This window comes from Amphiura filiformis, chromosome 18, assembly GCF_039555335.1.
Source record: "Amphiura filiformis chromosome 18, Afil_fr2py, whole genome shotgun sequence".
NCBI classification, from domain to species: domain Eukaryota; kingdom Metazoa; phylum Echinodermata; class Ophiuroidea; order Amphilepidida; family Amphiuridae; genus Amphiura; species Amphiura filiformis.
In genome coordinates this window covers 18317624-18329663 of record NC_092645.1, presented here as the reverse complement: position 1 = coordinate 18329663, position 12040 = coordinate 18317624, and the positions used below count along the sequence as shown (strand labels likewise).

Below are 12040 nucleotides of genomic sequence, written 5' to 3'. Positions count from 1 at the left end.
AATGTATGAAAATAAGTCATTGCTACTTTGGAAAGAATTGCCCATTTTATCACTTCATTATCGATATTATTGACGATACTTTTCAGATTGATTCGGTTAAATGTAGATCTCCATTAGGTCCCGACTAAAATACGTTTACATTCAATGGTACTGATTGATCAGAAGCTCTTAGGTAGCAAGATGTATATAATATTCGACAAACGTCGCTAATGCAAAACCACATGCTACTTTTGGATTCTACCTTAGTGTTTGGATCTCGAAAAAGAAAATAGTCAAAAAGCCAATTGAAATTGAGCTATTATATTTGAATTCCATACACCCCTATGGAAGACATCACCTTAATCTCCCAAACAGTACGTAAAGATTCAAATGGAGTCAACCCTATTTAAATTTCACACCCCCTGTGAGATATATTAAGGTCATATCTTCCATAATGGTGTATGAACTTCAACTGTAATAGCCTATTTTGTTCAGGCGCCTCATGAGAAAACAATCCTTGTCTTTTGTATGCAAGGTAATAATGACCATAATCTCCCACACAGTTAAGTGGGTAATGATTTCAAATGGAGTCAACCCTATTTAAATTTCACACCCCTGCGAGATATATTAAGGTCATGTCTTCCATAATGCTGTATGAATTTGAACTGTAATAGCCTATTTTGTTCAGGCGCCTCATGAGAAAACAATCCTTGTCATTTGTATGCAAAGTAATAATGAAACAGGGTGTTGTGTACGTGTGTAAGTACTGTTATCACTGAATCTTCATTTTCCATTGTTATTTGAGAAAACATGCAAAAGGCAAAAGGCATAGAGGAGAGTGTGGAAAGCTTGCACTACTTGAATATATTTTTCACTCAAGCCCCACAATATTGTGCAAATACGGTATTTTAATCCTGATACCTTTATCTAACGAAGTAGGAGGGTTCCTTTCGGCCGTAAAACGTTTAAATACAAACGCCTAGATGTAACAATCCTTGGCGCTCATTTAAGAAAAAAATACACTATCACATGAAGGGGAAAGGTATGCATGCCGTCCAACTTCAAGTGGAGGAGGCATTGCGGCAAATGTACACATTTTTTGTAAAATATTTTAATATTATATGCATGAGACTCTTTATGTATGTTATAATATTTGATCCTCATCATTTACACTGATTTGTAAATGAACAATAGGGATTTTGTGACAATGACGTCACTGTAAAGTAACGTTAATCTGGCGATGTTTGTAATTGTCTTCTGTTTCAATAGAAAGATGAGACATAATACAGTAAGCCAAATAATTAAGGTACCAGTTACGTTCACCCCCTTTATATCCTTAATAAAGGCATATATGTAATAATTGGAACCAACAGCCAATAGCTGCATCTTCTAGCTCGAGTTTAAGACCTCATTCGTTGAAATTGTTCAACAAAAAAAAGACACGACGATCCAAAAACCCAAGGAAGATGCAGATTTAAAAGTTGCAGTTTACCACATTGCATGTCCTATTGATTTGTACACAAAGCGTTCGCGAACAAGAGAACTAGCGCCGTGCTTTCATTGATTAGCACAAAAACTAGCATCGTGCTTTCATTGTTTAGAACACAAAAGTGCAATTTTTTATTTCGTATCTTCATTACGTTTTGGATCACCGTTTCTTTAATTCTCAACAAATGTCAATAAATAAGTCTGAGAAAGGTTTTTAAACACAAGTCTCCACATACATAAATGACAGCCAGTGAAAACATTTCCACTGACCATCCAGGATTTGAACCTGGGACCTTCGAATCACCGGACCAATGCTCTGCCAACTGAGCTAATGAGTCAGATGGAGAAGAGCAGTGATGTTATTATCTATAGGCCCTCAATTCAATAAATAAGGTCTTAAATCAGACCTAAAGAGTACAGGCATCGGCTGCATGTTTTAATTTTGACACATTTGTCTTTATGTAGGATATACAGGGGTGAACACAGCTGTTACCTTAATTCTTTTGCTTACTGTATATATCCATCGATACCAAATATCATTGCCATATGTTTAAATCCAGAGTGGGGTTTCCAACAACCCCCTCTTATACGTGTTGCACAAAATGTCTCACGTAGTCGAGGGCTAATAAGAATCACACTATGATGCGACCTGCTACAAACGCAATGAGCTTAAAGTCGCAAGTTGTTAGTTTTGAGACATCCTTGCTGACTGAGTTGACGTTCTTTGCTTGCTGTGCACCTGTACAAGCCAGTAGTATGTCCACGAAAAATGACCCATCTTGCCCCCATTCACAAAGGACGTACAGATATACTAGAGACTTGAACAGGTGCGTAAGATACAAAGAACAAAGATACATAGTCACATCTTGTTAACCTTCGTCCGACAACAATGATGCACGATCCAAGGCGCTAAATTGCATGAATGACCCCCAAATGTTTAGGAAAAATCTTAGGACCCTCTTTGCACTCATATTAGTGGGGTAATTTCTATTCATATATTCAAAAATCAAATTTTGACAAGGTTTTAATTTCGACATTTTCACTTTTTTAGATATTGGACTAGAATTCTGGCGAATCACACGCCACCAGCGGTAGCTCTGCGAGTCCAATTTTTGACCGCCACGGTCGACAATGCCGTTCTAGCCACCATTTGATTTTCATGTAACTGTGATAATAATAATTATAAAAACAACCATGAAGGATCCCGTGTGATTAATAGATAGAAGATGGATTGTAAATGACTGTTTTACTGCGCATTCACGCGTAACAGTGCTATATTGACGTTTAAACACACAATGACATTATGTTCCTGCCACTCAGAATGGTGATCAACCGATATCTATTGTTGTACAAGGCTCACTCAGTCATTTAATGAGGCAATACAAACGATCGAATTTGGTGTTGAAATGAGCAAAATTTGGCGTTACACCTTTCAATGTAAAATTAATTTTCTCGCCAAATGAAAGCAATAATTTTCATTTGTTCAGTACATGTCAGAAGAAAACTATAGTGCTTCGTACTGAATATTTTTTCAAACCCTGATGTTAAGCATAGGTGTGAAATTTAGGCTTCTAGTGTAATATTTTCGACTTTCACAAGCTTCAAGTTGCCCCGCGAGCTTTTTTTTTTTTTTTTGGGGGGTTCAAAAGTAACATAATTCGCTAACATCATATAAAGGTATTATGTTATAGTTTTGTCAGAATGTCGGTTTTGATTGCACCATTTTTCAATTCCGACTACCAATTTTGTCAAAATCAACTCGCGAATATACACATGGATGGATGGATGATATTGCAAGCCTCAAGAAAAATATCGATTATTTCTGCTGGTTATATTAGAAATGAAGTACTTGTTGAACATTTTGGCGGTCGCAAGTGAAAAAAGGTGATATCCAAACGGAAATTCTGACCGAATTATAATATATAGACCCACACGATGTGCCTTACATAGGAGGGAAATATCTTTCTTTGACCGAGAAAATTAATGTCATAGCACAAAGGTGTATCTTTGAATTGTGCTGATTTTAACATGTATCGATCAACTTGAATAACAAAAGAACGGTTGACCGTTCTGTCTGCTGTGTTGTATTTGTATTACGCGGACTTTAGATGTCGACATTTTCCAATTATGTACTGCGTACATTGGCCTCTCCCCCAGCAAACGCTGGAGGCGCATCGTATTGTGAATCGACCGAGTTGTTTCCAGAAATATAGCATTGATACATGTATATATTGATTGTTTATAAGGTAAATAAGTCCATTAAAGAAAAAAACTGTTCCATGTATGTCGCCCTAAACACTTACCACTAGGCAGCAAAGCAGCTAAAGTAACCAATATTAAGGCAAAAACGTTTGATAATCCCGAACTGTCGGGCCAATACCGTCGTCTATCCATTATTTTTCATATGTTTTCATCGACGGTAGTATCTTGTTACATCTGAAACGAAGCAAAACAAAGGGGTCAATCTTATTGTTTATTAAAGTATTTTTCAGCTGTGTGAGGACAAGATGTTGAGTAAGTTATGAACTAGAGAATTGACATTATGTTCCAGTGTTGTATTTGTATTACGCGGACTTTAGATGTCGACATTTTCCAATTATGTACTGCGTATTTGTTTATTAAAGTATTTGATCTTTATTAATGGTCACAGTGATTTTTCAGCTGTATGATGACAACATTTTTCAAATTGTATACTTTATTTTGATACACCCTGTATAATCATGACAAAAGGATACAACAGATGAAGAACCTTAATAAGCCTACAGCATCTGGAACCATTACATAGATCAAAGTGAATGGCGAGTCCTTTGATTTGACTCTTTCTATGTTCATATCACTCATACTCTTTTTTCTTTATATTTATGACGTTCAAGTTTGTGGAAACTTGTCGTAAAGATAATTACTTTGGTTCTTGAAGGCAATTTTTTTTAAAGATAATAAACGTGCTATGTTTTCTAAAATTAACAAGCGCATCATTAACTTGACATTCACAACACGTTATTTAATATAAAAAAATACTTCGGTAAGCATATGATACGGTGTACCACGAGGGCCAATATTTTCCCAGAAAAACATGTTTTTCCCAGAAAAAAAAAAAATTTCCCAGAAAAAATGAGCTACTGAGATAACAGCAATAAATGGTCAAAATCAGGCCAAAAATGTTGCTTGCTTGTCCCGACTGTAGAACGTTTTGGAACAAGGTTTCTTTTTAATTGTTTACAAAACAGAACAAAAAAATTAAAAATAATTTTTTTCTTTGATGAGTTGTTTATAATGGTTACTTTCAAGACTTCTTGCAAATCGTTTGTAAAATCCAATGAGCCTGTAACTGTGTCGTTGTGTTGTTGTGACGTGCTCGAATATACAGCCGAACCCATTATTTAAATGTTTTACCGAGGACACATTAGTTTTGTGTTAAGAATAATGCTACATCCTTTATTTCTGTTCTATGTTTTACAAAATAGTACTATTTAAAAAGAAAATATCACTTGCTTTTGCCCAACATTTTAAGTTGTTTACTTGAAGGTGGAGCGAGCACGTGATTCTGAATAATCGGTCGTGAGGGTAATACAATAGCAAATATTGCCGGTTTACTTATATATGAGGCAGCTTTTGTAAAATACAGTATGAGAGAGTAACAAACAAGGCATATACACCGTTTCTACATGGGAAAGCAGGTATTGATGATGGGACGACTTCAAGGCTGGCATTGAAGCAAAAAAATCGATAAAATAATATCAGATTACAAGACAAGTTTGACAAAATGTCATAACATGGAACGAAATAAAGTTCAAGTTCGGTTCTCACTAGGAACCACAACATGCTCATCTATCAGGGCTCAGTTATTTAACCCCAATACATTTGTGCAATCATTGAATGACCTTGGGTACAAAAACTCATACTCTGCAACTTGAGGTGAATTTTTGCACTATGATTTTTGCATTGAGGCTATTGCACTATGCCAATGGGAATTAGGCCATTGTGGTCCATAGTTCAAGTTCGTTGCTTAACTCAGTCAAGGATAGAGTTACAGGACGATAATGTATTCTGTAGCTATTCATTATATCTATGCAAACATAATTAACAGTATTTTTCTCTTCTTGATGAAAATATCTGGAGGCATGTGATTTCTGCTGCTTACACAAATACATGTACATCAAATGACGGATGCTATAAGAACAAGAAATGTGTTATTTCTAATATTTCTAATCATGATCTGTCGTTATATTTCACTGCGTCATATTATAACCTTTCTTATTTTTTAAAAGAACGTTATTAAACTAGTCATCTGCTTCCTGGCAATTATTAATTAAAATATTATAAAAAAGAAGAGACAACTTTCAAATTTATTCATTGATTTCACGTGTTTTCCTAAATGTACGTTCTTGGCAATACTCTTGGCATTATGTTTAAGTTTTGAACTAATTACGCATATGCATATTTTTACTTGAGTACGATAAAAGAAACAAAGAAGAAAGAAAGAACAAGTATTAATGGCAGTATTGAACACCTACACATTGCAAGCTAGGAAATATGATTTAGGATAAATAGCGTCATCTAAGGTTTGCCTTTAGTTAATAATGAATCCAATGAATAACATCATTTGTAGCGTAAATTACTCTTATTCAACTTCACCGCGCACACCAGAAAAACTATTAAGTAAGTCACAATATAATATACTACCCGAAAATTATGACTCTATATTAGGACCAGAATCAAGACAGTAAAATACCCAGCAAACACACAAATGTTTTTAAAACTTTTTAAACATGTTATATATTGGGTTTTGGTTTAGATAAAAACGTTTTGATAACATTAAATGTCGGGTTGTATAAAGGTCATGAAAACGGGTAATAACGTTTTGTATGAAAAAACATTGCAACAATATTCTTAAAATGTTTTCAAAATGTTATTGTAAAATATTTCTTGCAAAAATTTTTTGCCAAATATTTTGTCAACACTTAAGTAACATGATGTTAAAATATTTGCAGTAGGTTTCCAACAAATGTTTTTGAATGTTATGAAAACGTATTATACCCTTTATATGTCCTTTATATAACCCGACATTTAAACGTTATCTGGGAACCTTTTCTAACTTTTTGCGAATGATGTCAAAAACGTTTTGTGTTTGCTGGGTAAAGACGTATTACATTGTACACCTGGATTCTTTTAACCTGAAGTATGAAACTTACATCTACAAAAAACACTTCAAGTTGTCGCCCATTGCAAATTAGTTATTAAAGGTATATTTTAGTATTACATTCTTTAAAGATAGAAAACGTTTGGAAATCCAAGTTGAAATACCACAAATAATAAATATTTTTCAAGAAAATCTGAAATAACCATATTTCTTTATATTCTTTTAGAAAGAAACATTTTCGTGTGGCAGGGGATGACATTTAGTTTGGCCAATATCAAAATTAAGTGCTGTGTATGAATAATAGCCGACAGTACTGATACGATTATGTTTGTTTGTTTGTTTGTTTACTAAAACAAAAGAAAACAGATCCATATTATAAAGCCATATCCAACTTATTTTGTAATTATTAAAGAGGTTTTGGAGGATAACATCTCATCGCTTGAGAGCAAAAAGGTCGCAAGTACATAATAAAAACACGTTCGACCTTCTCCTTTATCGCCTACTTCTCTTCATCCGTTCCTTCCTTTTTGTAAATGAAGAATATATTAATTATATTCCGCAACTAATAATGTCGTGAAATGTCAGGAGCTTTCAAAACATTATATGTGACCGTACAGCACGAATGAGCCGTAAATGTCCTCAATTGTATTCCGAGTTACAGTGTAAAATGGGCATGAAGGTCGTATTCATTGGTACCTCAATTTGGTGCTACGTGTACCTCATTTAATGAGATACACGTAGCACCAAATTGAAATACTCTATGAATATGACCTTCATGCCCATTTTACACTGTAACTCTGAATACAATTGAGGACATTTACGGCTCATTCGTGCTGTACGGTCACATATAACTTTATTGAGGTTCGCAAGTATTTTCAAACCTTTGACAATTCTCAATGTGCCCCGTTGTACGGAAGCAAGACTTTAGTTTTGACAAATTTATACAAGGCACTTTTTACTATTATGGAAAGGATAAACAGAAAAGGAGTTTTTCATATTCAGGGATAAAACGATTTTAAAGAAAATCTAAATACGACTTTATAATACAACGTTGAATATATTTGCAGTTGCTTTTAAATAATTTGCGACTGATTCCTCTTGTTTTGGATTGGCTCACTATATTTCTATTGCTTATGTTGACATTTTCTGTCTATTTTAAAGTAAAGTTCACTGAACTTGGTAAACTTTATATTGCAATGACCAAGCCTTATTTTCAGGTTTCAGATGCAGAAAGAAAGAAAGAAAGAAAGAAAGAAAGAAAGAAAGAAAGAAAGAAAGAAAGAAAGAAAGAAAGAAAGAAAGAAAGAAAGAAAGAAAGAAAGAAAGAAAGAAAGAAAGAAAGAAAAGAAGAAAAATAGAAATAAAAAGAAAGAAATAGAAAGAAAAGACAAAATAAGAAAAAGGAGGAAAAAATGATCTCGCTAATGCCTGAAACCTACACTAAGTCGTCTATCGAACTTGATAACAATGTGGTGGTGTCCTATATATTTTTGTTGAAAAGTAATTGACTCCACCATGCACACAAAAGGAATATGAAATAAGCCACCATTTAACAGACACACTAATGGAGACCTATAATCATGGCAGATACCTACATGTGACAAATGAGAATTGATATATAACTCTCAAGACGTCGTACTCGTGAAATCTGTGAACAAGTATGAAACCCACGTCTTAATAGAACACCTCAAAGTGTCGCTACATTTTAAATTGGTATTAAAGGTATACTTTATTACTACTTGATTGCGAACAAAATGATTAAAAATGTTAAACATATCAAGTCTTCATGAACATCACAAATTCCTAACAATATTAACAGCTCATGTAGGGTCACAGGTATTCATGTTGACAAACAAACACACTTGGTGATGTAAAATTGATAGAGGAAATGTCCAGATCAGTTGTCGTTTTACTTTGATATAACATAAGATCTTTCTTTGGTCTCCAATAAAATGTCTGAAAATATTCATTCTAAATGCAGTTCCCAAGTGTACACAGAACTAAGGGTGCAACATAACGCTTTTAGGTAAAATGTCTCATTTTGTTTTGTTTTGAGGTATCTCTAATGAAAGAATGTAAACTGCGGTCAAAATCAAATACTTTTAAGTTGGTAAACATCTCCTGGAAATATTCCTGACTTGAATAATACCAAATTCGTACGAAAATGTACATACTATATTATCAAGGCGATGCACAAAGCTATCTTTGTTTTATATGAACATCTAACGAAAAGTAATAACCCCCTTAAACAATGATAATTATTTCTAAACAGGTAATCGTATGCCAAATTTGGGATATGCAGTCAAAGCAAAATTTATTTATGCGCATTATGACCCCTCATTTATTACAATGGTTCCAATACTGATGTCGCAGCGTACATTTAAATAAAAGTAACCCAAGATTTGAAAGTTGCGGCAGGAGTCTTATATCCTTGTATTCAGTATCCATGGAAGAAAATGTTTCCATCTTTCGTGAATTTGGAGGAGGTCAAAACATATGATAATCAATAAAAACAATGTCATTTTCACATCAGTGGTCATTGTTTACTTAATCCCATTTTAAAACATTACAAGTTTATTGATTTCTGTGACCAAGAAAGTCACAAGAAGAGGAAGAAAAAGGGTTATATCTGTTGTGAAACGTTCTAATCAGTCAATTTTGAAATTAACTTGATCACTGAAAGGACAACTTGCAATTGTAGTCCATTTAGGACCTTGTTGGTCAACACAATTGTTGAAATCTTAATGTTTCAATTTGACATTACATGGATAATGATCACTGATGTTTCGACCCCCTTCAAATGCATGACACAAAAATAATAACCCACTGAGAGCTGAACAGATTTCATTCAATGAATACTGAATACAAGGTAATATGATTTTGCTGCGACTTTCAAATATTCATTAAAATGTACACTGCGACTTCAATATTGGTAACATTGCAACAAATGAGGCACCATAATGTGCAGAAATAAAGTTTGCTTCGACTGCTTATCCCAAATTTGGTGTTTAGGAATAATGGATATTGTTTAAGGGGATAAATACTTTTTGGGAGATGTTTATATAAAATAACAACTAAATAATTAACCAGCCCGGAATTTACAACGCGTCATTTAAAATATTACTGTTCGTTAAGCATAGTAGCACCACCAACAATGAGATGTTGTAAACCTCATGAAAACAATGAATGTCTGTTCTGAATTCAAATATGTGAAGCCTTTAGGATGTTTCCTTTTGTAGTAAATAAAGGCAATTATATACCTAAGCAAAACGGGAAAGAAAAAAAGGTACACCAACTTGCCGTGGGGGAACAAGTAAAAATTAATACAGACTAGACAGTACGTAGTTTTCATATATTCAAGGTATCCTCTTGTATCATTTATTGATCCTTGATGTGTTTTGTGTCCTCGTCCGTTGGATTCACCATTACCCACTTTTTAAGCAAAACGGTTTATGATCGTACAAATTGTCATTACATACAATTTCATTTTATTTGTGTCTGTTAGAACCACAAAGCTTCTATATAGACAATTACTGAGATAATGCTGTTACTGAATACCCGTATAACACGATCTTACCACACAAGAACACGTATGCCTAAGGTTTTTGAATTTATTGCAACCTTGAATAAAAAGATTTTTGATCGTTTTCATCAAATTGAAAAGGTTATTTCAGCCTCCCAAGAAAGAACGGCGTACATGTAAATAAATAGTATACATGATACCGCCTTTTTTCTTTGGAGACAAATGTTATTTAATATTAAAGCCTGGTATTTACTTAAAATCCAGTATGTGAATGTATCTAGCGAAGTACTGCGTTGTTACTTTTAAGGGTATTGAGAATAGCATGACTTCAAGGCTTGTATTGAAATAAAAATCGATAAAATAATATATCTCTGATTACACGACAAATTTGACAAACTTCTATAATATTTTCATGAAATTAAGTTTCGATTGTCACGGAATTACGAAACGCTAATGTATTCTGTAAATTTCATTACAACTATGCAAACATAATTACCAGTCTTTTTCTTGAAAATATCTGGAGGCATATGATTGTACTGATACAAATACATGTGCATGGATGCTAGGAACGAGAAATGTGATATTTATTACAATATATTCCATGTTTCACCGGCACTGCCTCATGTAACTTTATTTTTTACTTCCTACTTTTTACAGAATCGTTGTAAGCAATTAAAGTAGTCATCTACTTCCTGTGCAATTGTAATGAAAATATTTATATATGAAAAGGAGATCTGTTATGCATTGATTTCATAATTAATTCTGTTAATCCCATTTGAAATTCACACTCCCTCCGCTGAGTGCACCAAATCGGCGTAACTCCCGAGTAAGCTATTAGTCTATTAAGTTGGCGAGTATCTCGCTCTTTGTGACTTTCAAATGGGCGTAAATGTTTCACCAGCACTTCCTCATGTAACTTTTTTTTAAAGAATCGTTGTAAGCAATTAAAATAGTCATCTACTTCCTGCGCAATTTTAATGAAAATATTTATACATGAGAAGGAGATTTTTTTATGCATCGATTTCATAAATAATTCATGAAAGATATTGACGTATTTCCCTATACCGTTAAAACCCCTGTATTAAAAATAGTTGGTTACAAATCACACAAAATTGATTAAGAGTTAAACATTGGTTAAAAATTAAATTTAATACTGCGTTGGTGAAAGAGTAAAAGTTTAATAATGTTCTTTTTTTTAAAAACTAATGTTGGTTAAAACAACCTTTTCATAGCATTAAAGAATATTGATTAACACTCCGGGTAATATATAATACTGCAAATTATGTAAGCTTCACGGTAAAGCCCGGTAGATTATGATATAACATAGTTATGATTACAGTTGAAATTCATACAAACCCTATGAAAGTCATGATCATAATCTCCCACACAGGGGGTGTTGACTTCAGTCACCCATTCTGGTTATCCCATTTGAAATTCACACTCCCTCCGCTGAGTGCACCAATCCGCGTAACTCCCGAGTAAGCTATTAAGTTAGTGAGTATCTCGCACTTTCAAATCGGCGTAAGTGACTAGACTAGTAAAAACTATTATAATCATCTTGACCGGGATGGGTTTCTTTTCTTTCCCTACCCGTGGGAATTTAAATTCCCCGCTATCTTGTTGTTTCGTCCATTGCCATTTCATCTGGTTCCAGGTCGGGAAATTACACCCGGGGTGTTACATTTTGACAGGGGTGTGTCGCTGGAACTCGAACCCACCATCCCTCTATCAAAATATGGGGATACAATCATCCACCAATGTTGACGTCTGTATGTGGGTTTCTAACCAAATTAACCTCGTATTTGTTCATTTTAGGCTAAAAAGTGAAAAAAATTTTCGCGCTGTAGGTTTTACAAAGGTGATGTTGTTTTAGCCCTGTTTATAACATAACATAACTTACAGAAGTATTT

General features: G+C 33.9%; 1 protein-coding gene across 1 annotated transcript in view; it reads right to left on the bottom strand.

Annotated features, from left to right (window-relative positions):
• The window catches only part of LOC140139960 (uncharacterized), a 142431-nt gene that overhangs the window by 21746 nt on the left and 108645 nt on the right, over positions 1 to 12040 (bottom strand). Inside the window, exon 4 of the mRNA XM_072161745.1 lies at positions 3771 to 3903. Coding sequence (XP_072017846.1) covers positions 3771 to 3861 — 91 coding nt within the window. The 5' untranslated portion in view covers positions 3862 to 3903. The remainder of the gene's footprint in view (positions 1 to 3770; positions 3904 to 12040) is intronic.